Raw genomic sequence first — 27,290 nt, 5'->3', positions numbered from 1 at the left:
TGAAAGAATATAAGTTCCTTTAAACAGAATACCAAGGTGGGAGGGGGTATAGTGGGGAAAAACTGAGAGCCGAAGGTTAGGGACTTAGAAGAAAGCTCTATAAATATCAAAGAAAGTAAGGTTGTTAGTAACAAGGTTAGAGAAATCCAAGAAGGAAAAAGATTTTAAAGAGAATAAATGTCACAGACAGAATAAGCAGTGAGGTTAAAAAAAAAAAAAAAAAAACAGTAAGAAAATGGAGTAGCAGATAAGAACTACATGATGAATTTTGGTGAAGTCAGGGAATCAGAGGCAGAGAAGAAGCAAAAGGACAATAAGATCAAAGATGATGAGTTTATGTTGTTCTTGGCTGAAGAAGAAAGTGTTTTTGGGTTAATCTATTAAGCTAGTCCAGGCTGCTTGGCAAAATACTGGAAATTAGGGCCTTAAGTGAGTAAACAGTGAGATTTAAAAAATAAAATTATAAAGCAGGGAGTATTCTAAGATCACATTAAAAAAAAAAAGAAAAAAAGAAGATATAGAAAAATAATGTGTAGTAAGTAAACAATAAATGAGCATTTACTGTAAGTTTGATACAGTAGTATTCTGTGTATATTATTTCCATTCCTTATAACTAACTAATTTTTACTGATGAGGTATCTGAGGCTCAAAAGTTACTTGGTTTTTGGTCATAGCAAACTCTCCATTTAAACCAAAATCTATATGGCTCCAAAGTTAATGGGCTTTTATATGGTAACACAATTTCCCATGACAATTCCATAAAGTCAAATCTAAACAACCAACAATTTTGTTTTTGCTTTGGGTGGTAGTTGTACAGGCCTGTATATATTTAATCGTAATTTTTATATATATGCTGTATTTCAAAGACACACAGACACACACACACAACATGAGCCTATGCCAAAGGCTGGAATGTAAAGTAAAGAAAAAAAGATAAGGGAAGAAGGGAGTCAAGGGAAGAAGGGAGTCCCTAAAAGTACAGGTAGAATAGACTGTTTTTTTTTTTTTAAACGTTTAAAAAAAGATTATTTATTTATTTATTTATTTGACAGACAGAGATCACAAGTATGCAGAAAGACAGGGAGAGAGGGGGCAGAGAGGGGGGAGCAGGCTCCCTGCTGAGCAGAGAGCCCGATTCGGGGCTCCATCCCCGGACCCTGGAATCATGACATGACCCGCGCCGAAGGCAGAGGCTTTAATCCACTGAGCCACCCAGGCGCCCCACAGACTGTTTTTTAAACAGCTGAAATAAAACGTATTTTTACTTAAATACTTGTTACAGAAAATACACATGATTACATAAAATAAGTGTTAAGCATTTTTGGAGGGATGGCTGTAGCACACAATGAAAGCAGAAGGAAGTATTAATAATAATAAATAAATAATAAAATAAAATAATAAATAATAAAAATCCCTTGTGGCAACATTTATATTTCACTGTTTTATCTAGTCAACTGAAAACTCTTTCGACAACATTTGGCAAAACACAGCAAATTTTAGTTTAAACGATCTCAAAAAAGCAAAAATTAGCATTTGTTTCAAAATATTTTGGGGTTCATGGGGCTCCTTGGTGTCTCAGTTAGTTAAGCCTCTGCCTTTGGCCTGGGTCATGATCCCAGGGTCCTGTGTTGGGCTCCCTGCTCAGCGGGGAGTCTGCATCCCGCTGCCCCCCCTGCCCCGCCCCCTTCTCCCTCTACCTGCCACTCCGCTTGCTTACTCTTTCTCACTTTAAAATAAATAAATAACATCTTTTTAAAAAAATTAATAAAATACTTTGGAGTTAAAACTTAGGTTCTTCTCCATTAATTCAAATTGATGAGTTTTAAGATACAGCACACTGGGATATCTCTTAAACATTAGCAGAAATGGGGCCACGCCTCAAAAGATACAAAGTAGTGTTTTTCCCTTTCTATTCTGGAAAAGTATAATCTGATTTTTAATTTACCACAAATAAAAACCATATTATTTAGACAAATAATCATGGTTGGAGTTCTATTAAAGATTTTGCAGAAGATCAGTGGATCAGCTGGAATATTCCCAGGGTAAGAGCCACTCAGTTCTGGAAACCATTCATGTTGACTCAGTCATAAGGTTAATCTATATATAGACTCATAAGCAAAGAATGACTCAAACACTATTTGGGTTGTTTTAAAATATTATTCAAAACAAAAACAAAATAAATAAAGACTATAAATATTTGAAGTAAGTTAGAATAGGCAATAAACATTAAGCTAAAATTTTCCTAGAAAATACACACATACTTCAAAAACTAAAAAAAAACCAAAAAACAAAACAAACAACAACAACAACAACAACAAAAAACCCCTTCAGGTCTTTTGAATATGATCATACAATTAGAAAGTTACATAAAAATATATGACAAATGAGGGGATATGGACATTGGGGAGGGTATGTACTATGACGAGTGCTGTGAAATGTATAAACCTGGCGATTCACAGACCCGTACTCCTGGGGATAAAAATACATTATATGGTTATTAAAAAAAAAAAAAAGATAAACATAACTATTAAGATGATTGTAAAAAAATATGACAAATGAAAAACATAATAAATGCAAAACCTAACTGAACCCATTAATTAAATTATAATCCTAAATTTTCAGTTAACTAAAAATAAGTGAACAGAGACTCAAATCCATACTTACTTATCATCCCTTTCTAGACATTTGACTAGAATCGGTAAAATCCCAGATTTTATTAGGTCATCAATTGGTGGGTTTCTGTCACTGGATAATAGCTTTCTAAAAAAAGAAATATAAGAAATTAACTGCTATAATTTTCAAACTATGAACAGAAAAAACAACATATTACTTCTAGACTACCAGCTAAGACACCTACAATAACTCCCTGGACAAATTAGTATTTACCTTGCAGCCTGAACAGCACTTAACTGGACCACTGGGTTATCACTTGTGGCATTCTGTAACAGCAAATGTAAATTTAAGAAATTTTAAAAATATCAATTTAAAAATACTTCAAAGTGAGAATTATATTAAATAATAACATACCTGCAATATAGCTTCTAGTGTTACATTTTGCTTAAAAGGAAAAAAAGACAGTTCAGGAAAGAATTTTTTTAAATAAAATTATATTTATTAAGTCTACTATAGCTATGAGTTAATATACATTAATTATCATTGTAAAATTGGGTCTTAGATTACAAATGAGGTTTTCTGCTTATAATAAAAATTATTGTAAAAACACTTTATAACACCAAAGTAACTTACTGCTTTAAAATCAGCATCAACATCTGAATCTTCTAAACTTTCTTCTTGGGGAACATTTCTTTTTTTCAGTAAGTGTTCATCTCTTTTGTTCTGGATAAGGAGAACATGAATTAAATGTGCATACTACAAACCAGTAACAGGCTACCTTTTAGATCTGGTAACAAAATTAACTGGTGACAGTACAGCTTTCACACACACACACACACACACACACACACACACACACACAATTAAACACCAGTAGTTCTGACCAACATCATGCTTCCCAGTCTTTTAATAAAGATTCAAATTTGGGGATGCATTATTACTATAAAAGTCTAGCAAATACATTAAATGGTATGACAGCTTTCACCTAATTACTAAAGCAAGAAATCAGCTAGATGGGAAAGAGTTCAAAGCTCAAATGTTAAAGTTTGTATGCTTGTTGGGAATGGGGGGAATGGGAATTCATCAGCATAAATGCCACCTACTTGCCATCACCTCAGATATAAACTCTTGCTATCCGGCTTTTAAAAACAAAAATTCTCTACTAGCAAATATATTTCTACATTTTATGGGGTTTCAACTGTTTGTAATGGCAGCACCATGTGCCATTTCACATATCACTTTGGGTAAATCAATCTTCTTTTAAGTTTATAGTTTGTCTATGGAATTAAGTAAAAATATATTAGATAAATGACTGAATGATTTCTAGGGTGCCTGGCTGGCTCAGTTGGCTCCTTAAGTGCCTGATTCAGCTCAGGTCATGATCTCAAGGTCCTGGAATCCAGGCAAACCCCACTTATCCCTCTCCCTCTGCCCCTCCCCACTGCTCATGCACACACCTGCTTGCTCTCTCTCTGTCTCTCTCTGTCTCAAATAAATAAAAATCTTAAAAAAAAAAAAAAGACTGAATGATTTCTAAAATCCTTTTCAACTCAAAATTTCAGAGCTTATACTATCTAGTCTTCAATACAGTATTTATAGAAGTATTTGGTAACAGAAATTATCTGAAGAGGTATTAATATTTATGTTAAAATTCCGATCGAGTAGAAGGTTAACACTGGAAATATATGCATATCTGCAGTTTACTGGCTTATCTGTATACTATTTTTTGTCCTATGTAGAAGCAAACAAGTTTAAACAAACAGGCATACATATATATATATATGCGCTAATCATTAGATAACCTATCAACTTGCAGTTTTATCACAGCATACTTCTTTAGCAACTACTCAATCAGTTCTACATTATTTTAAATTAATGCATGTTTCAAATATTAAAATCCATGCATTGATATTTTATATTCTCAAGTAGCTCTCCACAAAATACTTATTAATTTATGGTGGAAAAATTTGGCAGACAGCATCTTGAGGAACTGACAAAGGTTATTATCATGAGTAAAGAACAAATCCACATTATGAGCCTTCTGGTCTCATGTACTGAGAAAACAGTATCATGTCTGTGGTATTCCTACCATAATAACAACAACCACCTGAGGAAAGTGAGACAAACCTAAATCTGCCAATCTACAAGAACTAGTCTGTACTCTTCAAAAATGTAGTCTTGAGAGATAAAGACAGAAGAACTGTCGGACTGAATGAGATTAAGGAAACATGACAAGCATAATGTCTAATCCTAGATTGGATGTTGGGTTTATAAAGGACATTAGGAACAACTAGTAAAATATGAGTTAGGTCCATGAATTAGATGGTAGATATTTATCTGCTAATTTGACAAATGGACTGTGGTTACATAGGAAAGTGTATATTTTTATGAAATATGAACTGACAAATTAAGGATAATGGGGCATTATGCCAACAACTTAACGGTTTTAAGTGTGTGTGTTTAAATCAGAGAGAGGAGCGAGAATAAGGCAAATACAGAAAAAAGGTAACAAACAAGGAAGCTGGGTACTGGGTAAAGAGTGCACAGTGGTTTTTGTACTAATGTAAATTTGAATTTCAAACTGCAAGTATGAAATTGTTTCAAAACCTAAAAAAAAAATCTATGCATTGTACTTTGTCATTTGTACAAGGGTTAATCTTAAAATTTATTATATCCTAACATTTTTTGGAATTTATTTAAATGTTCCACTAAGGTTTTATCTCATTTTATTCTCTATTTTCCTTTAACCTTTTGAGTCTGAATAATTAAACTTCCAAAGGCCTTTTAGAAATTGTAGTCTCTCCATTTCTCCAACTCCCCCAGATATTTCAGGCACAATAACAATATATAATAGCATAAATATAACTAAAACCTCCTAAATACACAGATGCCCAATACAGGAATAGCATTTTATCATAATATATGATGCTTGCGGTCTTTCCCACCCCCCCACCTCGTAAGGAATTGCATTTCTATTCCTAATTTGTTAAGATCTTTTTCTTTTTAGCCACAAACAGGTGCTTAATTTTATTAAACTGTACTTCTTTTGCATCTATTGATATGGACATGTAATTTTCCTCTTTCATTTGTAAATGTGGTAAATTAACTGACTTTTTAATGTTAAACTTATAACCTTGCAGTGTAAAAGTTAAATGATTACAAGACCTGGGATAAATCTTGCAAATTTTAAAAAGATATTCTCTACTCGACTTAATTTGCTAATATTTGATTTACAATTTTTTTTTCTTACCTATGTTAATAAGTGAAACTGGCTTACAAGCACCTTTTCTCATGCTGTCTTGGTCTCATTCTTGAAGTCATGGCTTTGCTAGCCTCCCAGAATGGGTTGGGTATTGTTATCTCCCTACATTCTCTACAATCATTTAATAAGACTGAAATTATCTGTTCTTTGAATGTTTGCTGATAGAACTATCAGCAAGATTACCTTTTCTATCTTAGGTTGGAAGAGGTTAAATGTTTCGCTGATATAATTTACTTTAAGATCTCTTCATGTTTTTCATTTCTTCTTGAGTTAAATGGGTAAATCTTTTTTTCCACTAGAAAATTGTTCATTTCAGCTAAGTTTTCAAATCTATTGGCAAAAAACTGTTTATATTCAAACTGTGGTAGATTGTTTGCAAAAATGGCTATAATTCCCCTTCCCATACCCATGCCTCTGGACAGTTTGGTCCTGTACTAATTCTAGGTGTGGCTGTGTGGCTGGGTTTGGCAATGGGACATTAATCAAATGAACTTGAAAAGTGCTTACACATCTAAGAATGTCCTCTCTTGCTGCTTCTAAAATTCTAAAACCACCACGTGAACAACACTGTGCTAGCCAGCTGGAGGATGAGGCTACATAGAAGACAACCAAGGTCTTATCCAAAAGCCAGAAACTTGTGTGAGACCATCCTTGATCATCTAGTCATCAGCTAACCCACCAACTGACCAGAGATGAATGAAGGAGCCTGGCAGAGTCAGCTGAATTGGCCCAGACCAGTAGAACCACTCTGCCAACCCACAGAATTATTAGCTGACTAAAATGTCAACTGTTTTAAGCTACTTGGTTTTGGAGTGGTTTATTATGCAGCAAAAACTAAATGATGTACGAATCTTTTAAAACTTATGCTATAGACGCATTAATATGTCTTTTAAATACTATTATTCTTTGTTCTGTATCTCTACTTGCTGTAAATTTCTCTTGTGAAGTACATTTTAAACTGTATTCCACAGGTTCTGACATGTAATATTTTTCCTATTGTTCCTTTCTAGGTAATCCTAATGGCCACTAGGATTTCTGTGATGCTCAACATATTCAGAAGTACTTTCTTTCTTTCACAATTATGAGATTTTTGTAATTATCTTATTCCTGGACTTCTAATTTAATTGTATGGCGATCAGAAAGAGTCCCTACAACACTGTGAAATTAACTGGTATTTACTTTACACCAGAATTTCCTGAACCTTCTCAGTCCACAGTAAAGGCCAAAAGAAATACCTAAGTTTTCTTATTCAAATAGTCATGTCTAAACAACTTAATAGTCATTGGCAGGGGGTCGCGGGGCTGTGAAGGATGGGGAGCTGTGGGTATATAAATTGAAAGAAAAAATAAATCTCACTTCACTCTTAAACAAAATATGTGATTAAAAGGAATGCAGTGAGATCTAATATTTAAATTGTGAACTACCTCAATACCTAATAGTTCTGTGGTATCTGAAAGATGTCAAATGTTGCTATGTGTCTCTTAAAAATTTAGAATATCCTAAATGTCTCTCTGATTTCATCACGGAGCCCCATGGTACCTCAGCACACAGTTTGGAAATTATAGCTTTATACTATCACAAAACTATTTTTCATTGGGTTTTATATGTGTTTTTAAACAACACTTGCAAATTAAGTTATTTAACTTTTCTTTCCCCTATTAATTGGTGTGTTTATTAACGACAAGAAAATTTCCCACAATGATTATGTCTTTGACAAATTCTGCCTTCTAACTAAATTTTTGCTTTATATATATTTGGACATATGTTATTAAGCATATACAAGTTTAAAGTTATTGTAGCTTCACAGTAAAATGTTTCTTTTATCAAAAATTAAGTGATAACTCCCAAATTTCAATTGATAGCATCCTAAAATAAGCCAAGAATATCTTAGGGCAGAAAATTATACTTTATTCTTTTTTTAAAAAATTTTTTCAAGGGGCACCTGGGTGGCTCAGTGGGTTAAGCTGCTGCCTTCAGCTCAGGTCATGATCTCAGGGTCCTGGGATCGAGTCCCACACCGGGCTCTCTGCTCAGTGGGGAGCCTGCTTCCCTTTCTCTCTCTCTCTCTCTCTCTCTGCCTGCCTCTCTGCCTACTTGTGATCTCTCTCCGTCAAATAAATAAATAAAATCTTGAAAAAAAATTTCAAGATTTTATTTATTTGTCAGAGAGAGAGAGCCCATGAACGAGCACAAGCTTGGGGAGTGGGGTGGGCATAGGAAGAAGCAGTCTCCCCGCTGAGCAAAGAGCCCAATGCAGGACTCAATCCCAGGACCCTGAGATCATGACCTGATCATAACTGACTGAGCCACCCAGACGTCCCATCAAACTTTATTCTTCACAAAACAAAAACTATGTATGAGCTAAGGAAAGATAATCCCTGGGCAGGTTTCTGATGATCTAATCATTAAAGGAAGTTTCATCAAAACCAGTATTAAACAGTCCCTTTTCTTAACAACCTAGAGCTTTTTACTCTCCTGGACACTGTACTTCAAAAAATTCAGCATCTATAAAAGGTATCTCTTTCTTTTGTCAAGTGGGAGGAGAGCACAGAAGTTATGGAAACTAACCTAGTTTCAACATCTACTTTATCTACACACACACACACACACACAGAGACACACACACACACTAGATCCATTTCTTAAGTTCTTTTAAAAATCTGTTATTAATCTATTACCCAACTATGTATTCAATCTCTTTTGACTTTCTGTTTTCTATTAGGGTTGACCCACACAGAATTAACACCTTGTAGGTTAAGAAGGCTAACTATGGGTAATTTCTAAGACTCAACCTAATATTTTTTGAGTTAACAAATTCTGTATATTGACCTCTATATAAAGTTCTTTTTCATTTCCAAACTTCTCTTTACCTTGAAAAAGTGGCTGAATATTCTATACCTAAATTTGTGGAATAAGTCAGCAATTACTTCTTTTTTTTTTTTTTTTTTTTTAAAGATTTTATTTATTTATTTGACAGAGAGAAATTACAAGTACACTGAGAGGCAGGCAGAGAGAGAGAGAAGGAAGCAGGCTCCCTGCTGAGCAGAGAGCCCGATGCGGGACTCGATCCCAGGACCCTGAGATCATGACCTGAGCCGAAGGCAGCGGCTTAACCCACTGAGCCACCCAGGCGCCCAGTCAGCAATTACTTCTTAAACATGTTATGAAAAAAAAAAAAAAAAAAAAACCAGATATTGATCAGCCCCATTTTGAATATGACATAATTAAATTTGTTTTTATCAAGCAATATACTCATTGTGTTGTCTTATCTAGTTTTAGTTCCTATAAAATTAAAATCTCTTATTTCACAGATGAGTATGGGGACACAGAGAACCAGCCTAAATTAAATTGTATATCTAGAAAATATCAGTTAAGGGGCACCTGGGTGACTCAGTGGGTTAAGCCTCTGCCTTCAGCTCAGATCATGATCTCAGGGTCCTGGGATCCAGCCCCGCATCAGGCTCTCTGCTCAGCAGGCAGCCTGCTTCCCCACCTCTCTCTGACTGCCTCTCTGCCTACTTGTGATCTCTCTCTCTGTGTCAAATAAATAAATAAAATCTTAAAAAAAAATTTTTTTTAAACCAAAACACTACTGATTCACCAATCATGTAAAAATCTGACTACATAACAGAAATTATTTTTCCTGAAGAATCATTTAACTAATCTTATTAAATAGCTGTTTTCTTTTGGATTCTTCTTTACTAATTTAAGGTTTTATACATGATCATTTCAATAGATACAGAAAAAGCATTTGACAAAATATAACATCCATTTGTGATTAAAAACCCCGAACAAAGTAGGTTTAGAGGGAACATACCTCAACATAATAAAGTCCATATATGAAAAACACACAACTAACATCATCCTTAATAGGAAAAAACTGGGAGGTTTTTCCCCAAGGTAAGGAACAAGACAGAGATGTCCACTCTTAACACTTACATTCAACATAGTACTGCAGTCCCAGCCTCAGCAATCAGACAACAAAAAGAAATAAAAGGTAGTGTACCAGGGTGGCTCAGTACAATTAAGCATCTGACTCTTGATTTTAGCTCAGGTCATGATCTCAGAGTTGTGAGATTAACCCCAGCTCCAGGTATGGAGTCTGTTTAATATTCTCTCCCTCTTCCCTTACTCTTCCCCCACTCCTTCTCTTTAAAAGGGGCATCCAAATTGGTAAGGAATTAAAACTTTCACTCTTTACAGATGACATGATACCCTACACAGAAAACCCGACTCTACCAAAAAACTGCTAGAACTAATAAACTCAGTAAAGTTACAGAATACAAAATCAGTATACAGAAATTTGTTACATCTCTACATATCAATAATGAAGCAGCAGAAAGACAAACTAAGAAAACAGTATCATTTACAACTACACCCCAAATAAAAAGATACCCAGGAATAAATCTAATTAAAGAAGTAAAGAACTTCTTTATAGTTTTTCTTAGGTTTTTATTTTTCAGAGTAAAAACGGAAAACTATAAAACACTGATAAAAGAAACTGAAAATGACACAAAGAAATGGAAACAGATCCCATGCTCAAGGATTAGAAGAACAAATGCTGTGGAAATGTCTATACTACCCAAAACAATCTATACATTTAATGCAATCCCTTTAAAATATCAATAGCATTTTTCACACAACTAGAACAAACAATTCTAAAACTTGTATAGAACCACAAAAGACTCCAAGTAGTCAAAATAATCTTGAAAAAGCAAAGCAAAGCTGGAGGCATCAATATTCTAGACTTCAAGCTATATTATAAAGCTCAAGTAATTAAAACACTATGGTATGGGCACAGAAATAGAATGGAACAGAAGAGAAAACCCAGAAGTAAACTCACAACTAAATGGTCAATTAATCTTTGACAAAGCAGAAAAGAATATCCAGTAGGAAAAAGACAGTTTCTTCAACAAATGGCCCTTCGGAAAACTGGAAAGCACCATGCAAAAGAAAGAAACTGGATAACTTTCTTCACTATCACCATACATAAAAATAAATTCAAAATGGGTTAGAGACTTAAATGTGAGACCTGAAACCACAAACATCCTAGAAGAGAGCACAGGCAGTAAGCTCTGAACATTGGCTATAGCAACCTTTTCCTAGACATGTTTCCTGAGGCAAGGGAAACAAAAGCAAAAATAAATAAACTATTGGTACTGCATCAAAGTAAAAAGCTTTTGCACAGTGAAGAAAATTATCATCAAGACTAAAAGTCAATCTATGGAATGGGAGAAGATACTTGCTTATGGCATATCTGATATAGGGTATCTAAAGAAAATAATCTAACTAAAAAACAGCAGAAAACATGAACAGACATTCCTCTAAGACATACAGATGGCCAACAGACACATGAAAAGATGCCTATCATTACTGATTACCAGGGAAATGCAAATCGAAACTACAATGACATATCGTCTCATACCCATCAGAATGGCTAAAATCAAAAACACAAGAAACAAGTGTTGGTGAGGATGTGAAAGAAAAGGAAAAAAAGGAACCCTCTTACTCTGTTGGTGGGAATGCAAACTAATGCACCCATTCTGGAAAACAGTATGGAGGTTCCTCAAAAAGTTAAAAATGGGCGCCTGGGTGGCTCAATGGGTTAAGTCTCTGCCTTCAGCTCAGGTCATGATCTCAGGGTCCTGGGATAGAGTCCTGCATCGGACTCTCTGCTTGGCAGGGAGCCTGCTTCCTCCTCTCTCTCTCTGACTACTTGTGATCTCTCTGTCAAATAAATAAATAAATAATCTTAAAAAAAAAAGTTAAAAATAGAGCTACCCTTATTATATGTTTTTTTTTTACCCTTATTATATGTTTAAAAAAATAAAAAATTAATAAAAAAGAAAAGAAAACAAATAGAGCTACCCTATGATCTAGCAATCATACTACTGGGTATTTACTTGAAGAATACAAAAACACTAATTCAAAGGGATTACCTGCACCATTATTTACAATAGCCAAGATATGGAAGCAGTCCAAGTGTCCATGAACTGATACACAGATAAAGAAGATGTAGCTCAGTAGAGTTAAGTGTCTGACCCTTGATTTCAAGTTGGGTCATGATATCAGGGTCGTAAAATCGAGCCCCATGTCGGGCTCCACATTCAGTGTGGAGTTTGCTTGGGATTCTTTCTCTCCCTCTGTCCCTTTCCCCACTTATATACTCTCTTGCTTTCTCGCTCTCAAAATAAATAAAGAAAATCTTTTAAAAAGAGAACCTGGGCTAGGGATTTTTGCATTATTTCTTATAACTGCATTCACATTTATAATTGTCTCAATCAAAATTTCAATTAGTAAAATCTTGATCAATCAAAACTTCAATTAATGAAACCCTGAATTAGTTTTTTCTTAGGTTTTTATTTTAATTGTATTTAATTCTTAATATACAGCATTGTGTTACTTTCAGGTGTGCAATAAAGTGATTCAACACCTCCATAAAACACCCACTCATCACAATAGGTGCACTCCTTAATCTCCGTCACCTATTTAACCCAATCCCCCAAATTCTCCCCTCTTGGTAACCATCAGTTAGTTCTCTATAATTAATAAGAGTTTGTTTCTTGATTTCTCTCTCTCTTTTTTCCCTTTACACACTTGTTTTATTACTTAAATTGCATATATGAGTGAAATCATATGGTATTTGTCTTTCCCTTATTTTGTTTATTAGCCTAATACTCCTACCTCCATTCATGTCATTGCAAATGGGAAAATTTCAATCTTTCCTTTTTTAAAAAAAAGATTTTATTTATGTATTTGACAGAGATCACAGGTAGGCAGAGAGGGGTGGGGGAAGCAGGTTCCCTGTTGAGCAGAGAACCTGATATGGAACTTGATTCCAGGATCCTGGGATCATGACCTGAGCCCAAAGCAGAGGCTTTAACCTACTGAGCCACCCAGGTGCCCCAGATCTCAATCTTTTTTTTTTTTTTTTTAAGATTTTATTTATTTATTTGACAGACAGAGATCATAAGTAGGCAGAGAGGCAGGCAGAGAGAGGAAGGGAAGCAGACTCCCCGCCGAGCAGAGAGCCCGATGCAGGGCCCGATTTCAATCTTCTTTATGGCTGAATAATATTCCACTGTATATATAAATCACATCTCTTAAAAAAAGAAAAAAAGATTTTATTTATTTATTTAAGAGGGATAGGGAGGGAGAGAGAGAGAGAGAGAGAGAGAGAGAAAGAGAGCATGCAAGTACATGTGAGCTTAATCGGGGAAAGAGGCAGAATCAACTCCCTGCTGATCAGAGAGCCTGATTCAGGGTTCAATCCCAGGACCCTGGGATCATGACCTGACCTAAAGGCTGATGCTTAATGAACTGAGCCACCCTGGTACCCCTAGTCCAGATTCTCTTAATTAACATTTTGCCAAACCTTAGTATAATATCACAATGAAGACACTGACATTGATATGACCCACTGATCTTATTCAGATTTCCTGTCTTATTTACATTCACTGTATGAAAGTTTATGTCTATTAATTCTATACAATTTTATCACATGCACAGATTCATGTATCCACCATTATACTCAAAATACAGAACAGTTACAAAAACTGAAGATACCCTTCTGTTGCCCCTTTTTAAGCAAACACCTCCCCGTTGTCTCTCCCTGTCCCTGAATCTAACCCTTGCAACCACTAATCAGTCCTTCATTTCTTTTTTAAATTTTTTGAAAAATATTTTTATTTATTTATTTGACAGACAGAGATCACAAGTAGGCAGAGAGGCAGGCAGAGAAAGAGGGAGAAGCAGGCTCCCTGCCGAGCAGAGATGCAGGGCTCGATCCCAGAACCCCAGGATCATGACCCGAGCCGAAGGCAGAGGCTTTAACCCACTGAGCCACCCAGGCACCCCCAGTCCTTCATTTCTAAAATTTTATCATTTCAAAAATGTTACATAAATGGAATCACACAGTATATAATCTTTTTGTGATGGGCTTTCTTTTGCCCAGCATAATTCCCAAGAAATTCACATTAAGTTGTTGCTTCTATCAATAGTTGGTTCCTTTTTAGGGGCACCTGGATGGCTCAGTGGGTTAAAACCTCTGCCTTCGGCTCTGGTCATGATCCCAGGGTCCTGGGATTGAGCTCCGCATCGGGCTCTCTGCTCAGCAGGGAGCCTGCTTCCTCCTCTCTCTCTCCCTCTCTCTCTCTCTCTGCCTCTCTGCCTACTTGTGATTTCTGTCTATCAAATAAATAAATAAAATCTTTAAAAAAATATATAGTTGGTTCCTTTAAATTGCTGAGTGGTATTTCATGGCAAAGACCTACTAAAGTTTAACCATCTAGATTGTTTCTAGGTTTTAGCTATTCCAAAATAAAGTTGTTATGAACATTCAAGTACAGATTTTGTATGAACACCAGTTCTCATATCTCTGAGATAAATGAGTAGGAGTTTAACCAGTAGGCTGTTTATTAGCAACATGTTTTCCAGAGTGACTGTACCATTCCACATTCCCATCAGCAACATATGAGTGATCCAATTTCTCTACATCCTCACTAGCATTTCATGTTAACTGTTTTTTTATTTCAGCCATTCTAACAGATGCGTAGTAGGTTTTAATCCATATTTCTCTGATGGCTAATAATGTATTAATAATCATAATCACAATAAGTGCTATCTGTATACTTCATTCAATGAAACGTCTCTTCTCATCCTTGTCCATTTTTAAAATCGGGTTTGTTTGTTTTTACTGTTAACCTTTAAGAGTTCATTATAGATACTAGCCCTATATTGGATGTGTGGTTTTCTTCTTTATTTCCAGCTTGTATTTTCATCCTTTCATATGAGCTTTCACAGAATAAATTTTTATTTATTAAGTTCCAACTTTCTTTTTATGGATTATGCTTTTGTGGTCAACTGTATGAACCATTTGCCTGGCTCTGGTTCCTGAAAAATTTCCTCCATTTTTTTCCTAAACGTTTATAGTTTTATCTTTTACATTTAAGTCTAGGATCCATTTTATGTATTTGTATAGGTGTGAGAATGAGGTTGAGGTTATTTATTTTTGCCTATGAATTCCCAATTGCTCTAGTATCATTTGCTAAAGAAGTTATTCTTCTGCCATTGATTTAGTTTTGCCAAAAGAAATTTGGGTGTATCTGTGTGGGTTTATTTCTGGGTTCCATCTTCTGTTACATTGAGAAATGTGTCCATTCTTTAGCCAATATCATGTAGTATTCATTGCTGTAGCTATCCCATAAGCCTTAATATTGGCTGGAGCAATTGCTCCTGTTTTTATTCTCTGTCAGGACTGTTTTAGGTGTTCTAGAGCCTGTGCCTTTCCATAAACATTTAAAAATAAGCTTGTCTGGGGGCACATGGGTAAATCAGATAGTTAAGTCTCTGACTCTTGATTTGGGCTCAGATCATGAGGTTGAGCCACGCTAGTATCATGGTGAGAATTTCTGTATCCATGTTCATCAGGGATATTGGTCTATAATCCTGTGGGTGGGGTCTTTGTCTGGTTTTGGGATCAAGGTAATGCTGGCCTCATAAAAAGAGTTTAGAAGTTTTCCTTCCTTTCCCATGTTTTAAAAACAGCTTCAGAAGAGTAGGTATTAGTTCTTTTTTAAAGGTTTGGTAGAATTCCCCTAGGAAGCCATTTGGCCCTGGGCTTTTGCTTGCTGGGATATTTTTGATTAGTGCTTCAATTTCCTTGCTTGTTATGGGTCTGTTCAGGTTTTTTTTATTTCCTCCTGTTTCAGTTTTGGTAGTTTATACATCTCCAGGAATGCTTCCATTTCTTCCAGATTGCCTAATTTAGTGGCTTTGCTCATAATATTTTCCTTTAACTATTTCTTCAGTGTTGGTTGTGATCTCTCCTCTTTTATCCATCATTTCATTTATTTGGGTCTTTTCTCTTTTCTTTTTGATAAATCTGGCCAGGGGTTTATTGATCTTACTAATTCTTTCAAAGAATCAGCTCCTATACTCGTTGATCTGTTCTGTTTTTTTGGTTTCTGTTTAATTGATTTCTGCTCTAATCTTTCTGAGTTCTGCTGGGTTCAGACTTTATTTGCTGTTCCTTCTCCAGCTCCTTTAGTTGTAAGGTGAGACTGCATATTTGAGAACTTTCTTGTTTCTTGAGAAAGGCTTATACTGCTATATACTTCCCTCTTAAGACTTCATTTTTCTGCATCCCATAGGTTTTGAACAGTTGTGTTTTCATGAATTTTTTAAATTGTTCTGTAATTTCCTGGTTGACCCATTCATTCCTTAGTAGGATGCTCTTTAAACTCCATGTATCCATGTATTTGAGCTCTTTCCAAATTTCCTCTTGTGACTGAATTAGTTTCAAAGCATCATGGTCCTAAAATATGTACAGATTGATCTCAGTCTTCTGATATCAGCTGAGACCTGATTTGTGACCCAGTATGTGATCTATTCTCAAGAACGTTCCATGTGCACTGAAGAAGAATATGTATTCTGTTGCTTTGGGATGGAATACTCTGAATATATCTGTGAAGTCCATCTGGTCCAGTGTGACATTCAAAGCCCTTATTTCCTTGTTGATCTTCTGCTTAGATGATCTGTCCATCACTGTGAGTGGGGTGCTAAACTCCCCTACTATTACTGTATTATTGTCAATGTGTTTCTTTGATTTTTATTATTACCTGGCTTACATAATTGTCTGTTCCTATGTTAGAGACATAAATATTTACAATTGTTAGTTCTTCTTGTTGGATAGACCCTTTATGATAGAGTATCCTTCTTCATCTCTTATTATAGTCTGGTTCAAAATCTAACCTGTTGGATATAAAGTTTGCCACTGCCAGTTTTCCTTTGATATCTATTAGCATGATAAATGTTTTTCCATCCCCTCACTTTATATTTGGATTTGGGTCTAAAATGAGTCTCTGGTAGACAGCATATCGATGGGTCTTGCTTTTTCATCCAATCTAAATCCCATGTCTTTTGAGTGGGCCATTAAGCCCATTTACAGAGTAACTACTGAAAGATAAGACTTTAGTGCCATGTATTACCTGTAAAGTGACTGTTTCTGTAGATTGTCTCTGTTCCATTCTGGTCTATGTTACTTTTGGGCTCTTTCTTTGTTTAAAGGATCCCCTTTAATATTTCCTGTATGGCTGGTTTGGTGATCACAAATTCTTTTAGGTTGTTTGTCCTGGAAGATTTTTATCACTCCTTCTATTTTGAAAGACACACTAGCTGGATAATGTATACTTGGCTGCGTATTTTTTTCATTTAGCACCCTGAATATATAATGCCAGTTCTTTCCGCCTGCCATGTCTCTGTGGATAGGTCTGCTGCCAACCTAATGTTTCTATCTTTGTAGGTTATAGACCTCTTGTCTGAACTACTTTCAGGATTTTCTCCTTGTTTCTGAATTTGCAAGTTTCACTATTTTATGCCAGGGTGTTGACCTATTTTTATTGATTTTGAGGGGGTTCTCTGTGGCTTCTGGACTTGGATACTTGTTTCCTTCCCCAGATAAGGGAAGTTCTTCACTATAATTTGCTCCAATATACCTCCTGCCCCCCCCTTTCCTCTTCTTCTGGGATCTGAATTATTCTAATACTGTTCCCCTTGATGGTATCACTTATCTCTCAAATTCCCACCCCCCACCCTGTGATTCAGTAATTGTTTATCTTTTTCTCAGCTTCTTTATTCTCCATCATTTTGTCTTCTATATCAATAATTCTCTCTTTTGCTTCATTTATCTTAGCAGTTAGGCTTCCATTTTGGTTGCATTTCATTAACAGCCTTTCTGATTTCAACTTGGTTAGATTTTAGTTTTTATTTCTCCAGAAAGGGATTCTCTAGTGTTTTCCATGTTTTTTCAAGCCCAGCTAGTATCTTTGTAATTGTTATTCTGAACTCTAATTCTGACATCTTACTTATGTCCATACTGATTAGGTCTCTGGCAGTCAATACTGCCTCTTCTTCTCTTTTTTGATGTGAATTTTTCCATCTTGTCATTCTGTCCCTCAGAGAAGAATAAATGATGAGAGGAAAAAAAATACTAAAATGGCAAAAATGACCCCAGAAAAAAGGATCTGTACTTAGAAAACTACAGAACACTCATGAAAGAAATTGAGAAATAAAATAAAATGGAAAAACACTCTATGCCCACGGATTGGAAGAATAAATATTGTTAAAATGTCTATGCTAGAGCAATCTACACATTCAAGCAATCCCTATCAAAATACCATCAACTTTTTTCTCAGAGCTAGAACAAATAATCGTAAAATTTGTATGGAACCAGAAAAGACCCCAAATAGTCAAAGGAATGTTGAAAAAGAAAACCAAAACTGTGGTATCATTATTCTGAACTTCAACCTCCATTATAAAGCTGTAATCACCAAAACAGTATGGTACTGGCACAAAACAGACATATAAATCAATGGAACAGAATAGAAAACCCCAAAATGGACCTTCATTCCTATGGTCAACTAAACTTCGACAAAGCAGTAAAGAATATCCAATGGAAAAAAGACAGTCTCTTCAATAAATGGTGCTGGGAAAAATTGGACAGCCACATGCAGAAGAATGAAACTGAACCATTTCCTCACACCATACACAAAGATAATCTCAAAATGGATGAAAGACCTAAATGTGAGACAGGAATCCATCAAAATCCTAGAAGACAACACAGGCAGCAACCTCTATGAATTGGTCATAGCAACTTCTTGCTAGACAGTTCTCCAAAGGCAAGGGAAAAAAGGCAAAAATTAACTACTGGGACTTTTCAAGATAAAATGCTTTTGCACAGGAAAGGAAACAGCCAACAAAACCAAACACAACTGACAGAATGGGAGAAAATGACATATCGATAAAGGCCTAGTATCCAAAATCTATAAAGAATTTATCAAACTCAACACTCAAAGAACAAGTAATCCAATCAAGAAATGGGATGAAGACATGAACAAACATTTCTCCAAAGAAGACATACAAATGACCAACAGACAGGTGAAAAAACGTTCCATACCACTTGGCATCAGGGAAATGCAAATCAAAACCACAGTGAGATACCACCTCACACCAGTCAGAATGGCTAAAATTAACAAGTCAGGAAACGAAAGATGTTGGCAAGGATGTGGAGAAAGGGGAACCCTCTTACACTGTTGGTGGGAATGCAAGCTGTTACAGCCATTCTGGAAAGCAGTATGGAGGTTCCTCAAAAAGTTGAAAATAGAGCTACCCTACAACCCAGGAACTGCACTCCTGGGTATTTACCCCAAAGATACAAATGTAGTGATCTGAAGTGGCACATGGACCTGAATGTTTACAGCAGCAATGTCCACAATAGTGAAACTATGGAAAAGGCCCAGATATTACTCAGCCATCAAAAAGAAAAAAGAAATCTTGCCATTTGAAACATGGATGGAATAACAGGGTATTATGCTAAGTGAATTAAGTCAATCGGAGAAAGACAATCATCATATGATCTCACTCATATGTGGAATTTAAAAAACAAAACAGAGAGGCTCAGTTGGTTAAGCCACTACCTTCAGCTCAGGTCATAATCCCAGGGTCCTGGGAGCGAGTTCTGCATCAGGCTCCTTGCTCGGCAGGGAGCCTGCTTTTCTCTCTGCCCCTGCCTGCCACTCTGCCTGCTTATGTGCTCTTTATCTCTCTCTCTCTCTGACAAATAAATAAATAAATAAAAGCTTTAAAAAAAAAACAAAACCAGGATATATGATATCCTTGTCTTTTTTAAAGAAACAAACAAACAAAACAGAGGATCATAGGGGAGGAGGGGGAAAAAAATAAAACAAGATGAAACCAGAGAAGGAGACAAACCATAAGAGACTCTTAATCATAAGAAAGAAACTGAGAGTTGCTGGAGGGTAAGGAGGTGGGAAGATGGGGTAACTGGATGATAGACATTAAGGAGGGCATGTGATGTAATGAGCACTGGGTATTATCTAAGGCTGATAAATCACAGAGCTGTACCTCTAAAACCAATAATACATTATATGTTAATTAACTGAATTTAAAGAAATTAAAATCAATAAATAAAATCTTTAAAAAATAGTATTATATTCATAATTTTGATTTCTGCATGTTCACTGTTAACATATATAAGCCACTGACTTTTATATGTTACTCCTATAATCTGTGATCTTGCTGAACTCACTTATTAATTCAAGGAAACTTTCTGTAGTAGATTCCTCAGATTTTTCTATATAGACTATCATGTCATCTAGAAACAGGGGCAGTTTTATTTTTTCCTTTTTAAACTGATGTCTTTTATTTTCTTTTCTTGTCTTTTATGGCACTGGCTAGAATTGCCAGAACTCTACTAAGTAAGAGCAATAAGGGTAGACATCCTTGCCTTGTTCTTAGATCTTTGGGGGGAAGCATTCAGTTTTCACCATTAAGTATGATGTTAGCTATAGGTTTTTTTGCAGATGTTCTTTATCAAGTTGAGCAAGTTCTATTTGTAATTGATTAAGAGTTTTATCAGGAATGAGTGCTGGTTTTTGTTTCTGTATTAATCGATATGATCATATGAACTTTATTATCTTGTTGACATAAAACAATTCAAGCTATTTTAAAAAAGACATTTTACTAGGGGCGCCTGGGCAGCTCAGTCGTTAAGCGTCTGCCTTCGGCTTAGGTCATGGTCCCAGGGTCCTGGGATTGAACCCTGCGTCAGGCAGGCTCCTTGCTCAGCAGAAAGCCTGCTTCTACCTCTCCCACTCCCCCTGCTTGTGTTCCTTCTCTCACAGTGTCTCTGTCAAACAAATAAATAAAATCTTCAAAAAAAAAAATTTTACTAAAAGTACAAACAATTAAAAGAATTATACTGTATCTGATTAGTCAAGTAGGGCATTTTTGTGGTGTTTTTCATTATGTAAGAACTTAAGCAGTCCTACCCCCAGATCTAATGACAATAAAATCCTAATGGAATATCTGACTGATCAATCACCAAGAGAAGATTATATAAAGTTTAATATAACGTGCTAAAGTTTAAAATGCCAGTGATAAAGTTTTGGACTGATTTTCAACTCATGAGGTATTATTCACTCAACAAACATTTACTTTGAGAGGCATTATAGGATAATGATTAAGCGCTCAGCTATCATTTATCAGCTATGTGATTTTAGAAAAGTTATTTAACTCTTATGTAACTGTTTACAATATGATATAAAACAGAAGTACAGACTTCTGTGTAAGTGCCAATGTATTAGTACCGACTTAAATAGGAAAGTAAGATATCAAAGAGGTAAAAGAAGGCAAAAAAGTTAAAAAAAAAAAAAAAGAATGTGAGGCTAGTAAAAACAGTTTTATTAATAATTAGATCTCACTCTCAATTAGACAGAGCATTATCAGTGTTATTCAAAATATGATCCAAGGACTGGCTAAAACTTCTCAATTTGTTACAGGTCTGCTACTCTTAAGATATGGAGCCTGTGCCAGAAATAACTACAAACTAAACACATTTAGTTCCATTATTTATGTATTTAGGCAGAAGGATTTTTTGGTACAGGAAGAAGCTCCTTGTTTAATATTTTAACACAAGCTCCCTAATTTGTCACAGATTAAGACTTTCAGATAGTACTGCTTTGTATCTATAGTATTTGTATTAAAAATTCAATAAATGATTTTTTAGAAGTTCAATAAATGATTTAAATATATAGAAAATTTTAAGATATCATAATCAATTTCATTCTTGAATATTGGCATTTAGCAAGTACTAACTCTTGGTCCAGAATTTGACTAGGCATTTAGGGATAGTCTGGGAGAGAGACTGGAGAGTACCTGGGGTAGGGGAGTGTGATTATCACCCTCACTTTAAAATATTACAATCTAATGCAAATGGTAGAGCTCATCTGTGAATCACGGGAAACTAGCTTTCTTGTATTTTTCAAGAATCTCAATGTCAGAAACAACAACGCTGTGATTTTCTCCTCAATGGAGCTATAGAAAAAGAAAGACTAGAAGTAGAGACAGACACTGGCTATAAAAAGGAATCTTTTCCTGGAGGGCTCTCCACACCTCTGTAGAATCACCAAAATCAATTAAGCTTTGCCTGAAGTTTAGGATTTGTTTCAGGAACGGTTCACATTCTGCTGCTTAGCCAGGGAATTCTGAAATGTGAAGTAAGAAATTTCTTGAGATTTCTTTAGTTAATTTCATTTTTGGTCCTTCTGTAAAGATTTCTAGGAGTTAACTCTGGTGACTGAAAAGGAAATAATGTTATCTACAGAGAAAAAGAAGAGATAAGAGGAGTCTAAGGTAACCAAAATGGATATTTAAAAAGATGCATTCTGACAAGCAAGAAATTTAATTATATAAATTAAGTCCAGAAGACAGCACAACTACAGAAGGAGGAACAAACAGCCAAATATAAATACAAATGAATAGCTTGTATTTATAAGCATATTAGAAGAGCTAAAAAGCTTAAAATAAGAGGAGGATTCTGAATGATACCAGGACCAATACAAAGTTTTAGAGTTGTTTTCCAAGCATGACAATTTAAGTGAAAATAAAGGCTCACATCTGGGGATAGTTGGTATAGTGTTAACGGATGTTTTACTCCTACTGCCTCTATTGAGGAGAATGATCTTTACATGACAAATGAAAAACTAGTCATAAAAGAACACTTAACTATTCTATTTATATAAGGTTCAAACTATGCAAAATAATCTATAATATTAAAAAATCAAGATAATGCTTACCCTTGGGGGAAAGGATAACTAGGAAAGAGCCTTGGAATACAGGTAATGTTCTCTTTCTTGACCTAGGAGCTTATTACACAGATGTGCTCACTTTGTGAAAATTCATCAAGCTGTACGCTTAGATGTGTTGACCTTTTTCTATACATGTTATAAGTAAATACCATTTTAACTATTTAATGATACATTTTTATGCTGTGTGGTTTAGGGATAAATAATAAAAAGCTAATAAAAAGTTAATAAAGCTAATAAAAAGTTAAAAAGCAAAAAAAAAAAAAAAAAGAAGCTAGGTCTGAAGTGTCAAGATTGGCAAGGAGCTCACCTCACTCTCTTTATTAAATTAAGGCTTAGTTTACTTCTCTGGTCCAGATGAAACAAGGATCTGAAAAAACTTGAAAATATGATGGCCAAATCACCGTTGTTAATCTGTAAGTATCTCTGAAGAATTTAAGTTGCAGGAACACTGGAATTAGCAAGCAGTTTTCAATTCTACTAAAGACTGGGGGGTAGGCCGCATAGGGAGTTAGGAAAATGAATTTCAGGAACTATATACGATACCAATGAGCTTAATATTGATGCTGAGTAAAAATTCATGACCCAAAGTGGGTATTTAATAAACACTTATTAAATAAATAAATGCACAGGTCTATTTATAGTTTTAGTAACTGGGAGTGTGTTACTCTCAGAATCGAGACCTTTCTTTTCTCCAAAATTGAAAAGTTTCAAGATGGTAATTTAATATAGAAATTTCAGGAGTGAATTAAGATCAAGAAAAGAAGCTAATCTAAGATGAACACAAAGATTTAGAAATAAATTTTAAAGTCTATTTTTTTAATGTACATGTAATATAGAGAGTTAGTTATGTATACTTTCTTGATTAGGAATTAAAATACTAGCTTCAAATAAAATGAGCTTGCATGAATACACAATCTCATGAAGGTTCATTCTAAAGTCCTCAAAAAAATAAAAATAAAAAGAAGAAAATGCAATTTTTAACAGCAGTTTCATTTAACTGGTAAGATAAAAGGTTATTTTACTTCTATTTTTCTAAAGTATCTTTAACAAGTATGTGTAACTTTTACATGAAAAAGGTAGAGGAATCCTGTCTAGCACACGGCCCAAAGAAAAAGAGAGGATCTTGAGAAAAAAAGTAAAAACAAAACAGAAGAGTATCTAATTTCACCAGATCTGAGAATTTCAATGCAGGCACTAAAATACTTCACACAATACCTCAATAAATGAAAGCTGTTATAAGTAAATACCATTTTAACTATTTAATGATACATTTTCATGCTGTGTGGTTTAGGGATGACCACTAATTTGCTATAGTATTTTCATTATTCAAGTTATACAGAATTTTAAAATCAGAAAAACCTCCTAATTACTTTCTGTTAAATGCAATCACCCTTACCTTTCGCAGTTCAACTGTCACTTCATTCCGGTGTCTTCTCATTGTCTAAAAGGAAAAATAAAGAACACATAAGTACTGAATATTGATACTGCTAGTAGATAAATTAAGGTCTAAGGCTTGACTTATTTCACTTAGCATAATCCCCCCCAGTTCTATCCATGTTGATGCAAATCGTAGAGCACTGGGTATTATATGCAAACAATGAATCATGGAACACAACATCAAAAACTAATGATGTACTGTATGATCACTAACATAACACAATAAAAAAATTAAGGTCTAAGGCATTTAATATATAGAATTTTCTGGAAGTAATTCATTGTTAAGGATTGAGGACTGGTCAGTTTTAGACTTTAAATGAACCATGGGAATTTAAAAAGCCAAAACTCCTGTCTATTTTACTGGATATCTGTTGGTTAATCTTGTGGGGAGTTTTTTAATTTGGGGGGAGCTGAAGGTAGGGCTTGGCTGCCTAGCATCCATTCCCCTTGTTTAACTGCACCCAGTTAGACAAGAGACTAATTCTCTGGGGAATTATATACCTTCTGCTGTGGATTGCCTTGATCAAACTCCTATTAAAGTATCTCATTCTCTCCTAGTTTTGAATAGGGCACGAGACTGAAATCATGCTAGTAGAGCTTTTGCCCCCATGACTCTGAACCTTGAGCAAAATGGAAAGGAAAAAAAAAGAGAGGCAGCACATTAATTTCCAAAGGAAATATCTGGACAAGATAGTGAATAATACTTACATCCTGGAGTTGCTCTAGTCCCAGTTCTCAGGTGTCCCCACTCATTTTATGAACTACCTATATTCTTCCAATAAATTATGGTTTTGCTTACGTTGGCCAGAGTTGGTTTTTGACGTTTGCAACTGATGAAATCTATCTCAAATGATTCATGTTTTCAAAAAGTAAAAGACTTGGGGCACCTGGGTGGCTCAGTGGGTTAAGCTTCTACCTTTGGCTTAGGTCCTGATCTCAGGGTCCTGTGATCGAGCCCCGCATTGGGCTCTTTGCTCAGCAGTAAGCCTGCTCCTCCCTCCCACCTCTCTGCCTGTCATCTCTGTCAAATAAATAAATAAAATCTTTAAAAAAAAAAAAAAAGTAAAAGACTTAATTGTAATGGCCTTGAAACCACATGAAAAGGGATATAAATTTGGGATAGATATTTTGCATCAAAAGGCAGAGTCCTTCTAAGTTTACAGTGAGGCTCTATCAGGCCCAGTCTTACCAGGAATGACTAAAATGATCAGACAGCCTCTCTCCCCTTGATATACTGATAGGATGGATTATCTTATTACACATACAAGTATGGTAAAATCCTTAAATTTTTGGATTAAAGGCTACATAAACATTACATGGTTGTGGTATATTATTATTTTAATATATTGCCAGATTCAGTATGGTACTATTTTATTTAATAATTCTTTTGTTATGGCATCTCTATCAAGTTTTTGTAAATGGCAATGATAAATTAATCTCTTTTTAGAAAAAAAAATCCCATGAAAATCAAATTACAAAGTTTGTTAAATATACTGAAATATTAACCTAGATTTAGCTTATGCTTAAATATATATATTAAATGTAAACAAAACTGCCAAACAAAATTCAAATTAGTAGCATTCATTTAATGTGAAGAAATGATGCACTGATAAAACTATTATCACTTGTAGGGTTCAACCTTGAATCTAATTCTATGTTTCTGTGTTTTGACTTTAATATGATGAATATACAGACTGCTTCGTGTATAAATTCATCATGTAGAATGGTAATAAATGTTGAGCAATTTTCAAATACCAATGTTATTTTGATAACTCTAAACTGTCTTGATTTACTTGAAGATTAGAATTGGACTACAGATAAAATTTGCCTATATGAATATCTAATCAAACTGTTACTAGAACTGAGAAGGAAAAATATTTTCATTGCAATAACTACTACACTTAATTATTTATGAACTGTTAATAAGATGATAGGCACACAACAAAAAAAGATCTAGGCAACATATCCCTTACAAAATATGATCAAGTTAACGTTATACTGTAATTCACATTAAAATATTTCAGCATCGGGGTGCCTGGGTGGCTCAGAGGGTTAAAGCCTCTGCCTTCAGCTCAGGTCATGATCCCAGGGTCCTGGGATCAAGCCCCGCATCGGGCTCTCTCCTTGGTGGGGAGCCTGCTTCCTCCTCTCTCTCTCTCTGCCTGCCTCTCTGCCTACTTGTGATCTCTCTCTGTCAAATAAATAAATCTTAAAAAAAAAAAAAAAAACTTCAGCATCAATAGAAGTGGTGTGTCAACTTTGAAAGTTCCCTAAATTAGGACTCCACACTTCAAAGTAAGTTAGTAGCATGTGAAGCATTCATATCAGACGTTAGCTCCCCGTTAAGTAAGTGCTTCGAATATCAACATCTGAATTTAGACAACAGTTTGTTAATTAGTATAACTTTTTTATTGCTGAAATGAAACTGTGCAAGATATATAGATTGACTAGGAATACTGTACATGTGCCTGATTTTTGTCTATTTGCAGTTTAAGAATCTGGCAAGTCCAGCAGTCTGTCTTCAGGGAAGTTTTTGAATCTATGCCTCCCTTTGATCCTATATATCACCCTTTCTTAGATTTTGTCACCTAGTCCTAATCAGTTCTTTGTGGTATATGCTTATAGTTCAAGTTCTATTGCAAGGTGGTAACTGCTTGCCACATGTTTGTATAAGTGGCAGAATTCTAAAGCTTCTTTTATTATAACATAACTCACTGGTAGTAAAATTTCTAAGGAAAAAATACCTGTTACTTCACCTACCTCTAATAGTTAAAAGGCTTCCTACTCACCCAAAAGAACCATACGCATGTAAAATAGCCAGATGGCTTAGGTCAATCAGCAACAGGTACTGACCACTATGTATATGATAAAAGTACCACTGAATTAGTCATGATGCATTCTCTTCTCTGAATTACAGAAAAAGGCTCCATCTTGGGCCCTCTCCTCCCTAACATTCTTCCCAAGTGATCTCATTTACTCTCATGTCTTCAATTACTTTTTGATGACCACTCTCAAATATCTATCTTTAGTTCAGCCCTCCTGACTGATCTCAAATATGTAAGTACTATATTCACTCACTCAACAAAAATTCACTGAATTCATCTAAAATGGAACAGGCAATATGCCTGCAACTGGGAGACAAATATAGAATTTACAGTCTAGTACAGTTGTCAGTAAACCACAGCCTGTGCCCCAAACCTTGGGCTGTTTTCTGTAGGAATGAACAGGAATGGTTTTGACACTTTCAGGTGGTTGTATTATAAATGATATTAAGTATCCATGTAATATACCTATTTTTGTCTCTTGGCTCC

The 27,290-nt window shown here is 35.1% G+C and overlaps 1 protein-coding gene across 1 annotated transcript in view; it reads right to left on the bottom strand.

The window, feature by feature from the left end:
• Positions 1–27,290, bottom strand: part of KPNA3 (karyopherin subunit alpha 3) — a 102,433-nt gene that overhangs the window by 30,341 nt on the left and 44,802 nt on the right. The window contains exons 2-6 of the mRNA XM_059377740.1: positions 23,939–23,983; positions 3,247–3,336; positions 3,028–3,057; positions 2,887–2,939; positions 2,665–2,760 (exon numbers count right to left, since the gene is read on the bottom strand). Of these exons, the coding sequence (XP_059233723.1) occupies positions 2,665–2,760; positions 2,887–2,939; positions 3,028–3,057; positions 3,247–3,336; positions 23,939–23,983 (314 nt within the window). The remainder of the gene's footprint in view (positions 1–2,664; positions 2,761–2,886; positions 2,940–3,027; positions 3,058–3,246; positions 3,337–23,938; positions 23,984–27,290) is intronic.

The sequence above is a fragment of the Mustela nigripes genome, chromosome 15 (assembly GCF_022355385.1).
Source record: "Mustela nigripes isolate SB6536 chromosome 15, MUSNIG.SB6536, whole genome shotgun sequence".
In the NCBI taxonomy this organism is placed as follows: Eukaryota; Metazoa; Chordata; class Mammalia; order Carnivora; family Mustelidae; genus Mustela; species Mustela nigripes.
Note: the sequence above shows the minus strand (reverse complement) of the source record. Positions and strands in the feature narration are given on the sequence as shown.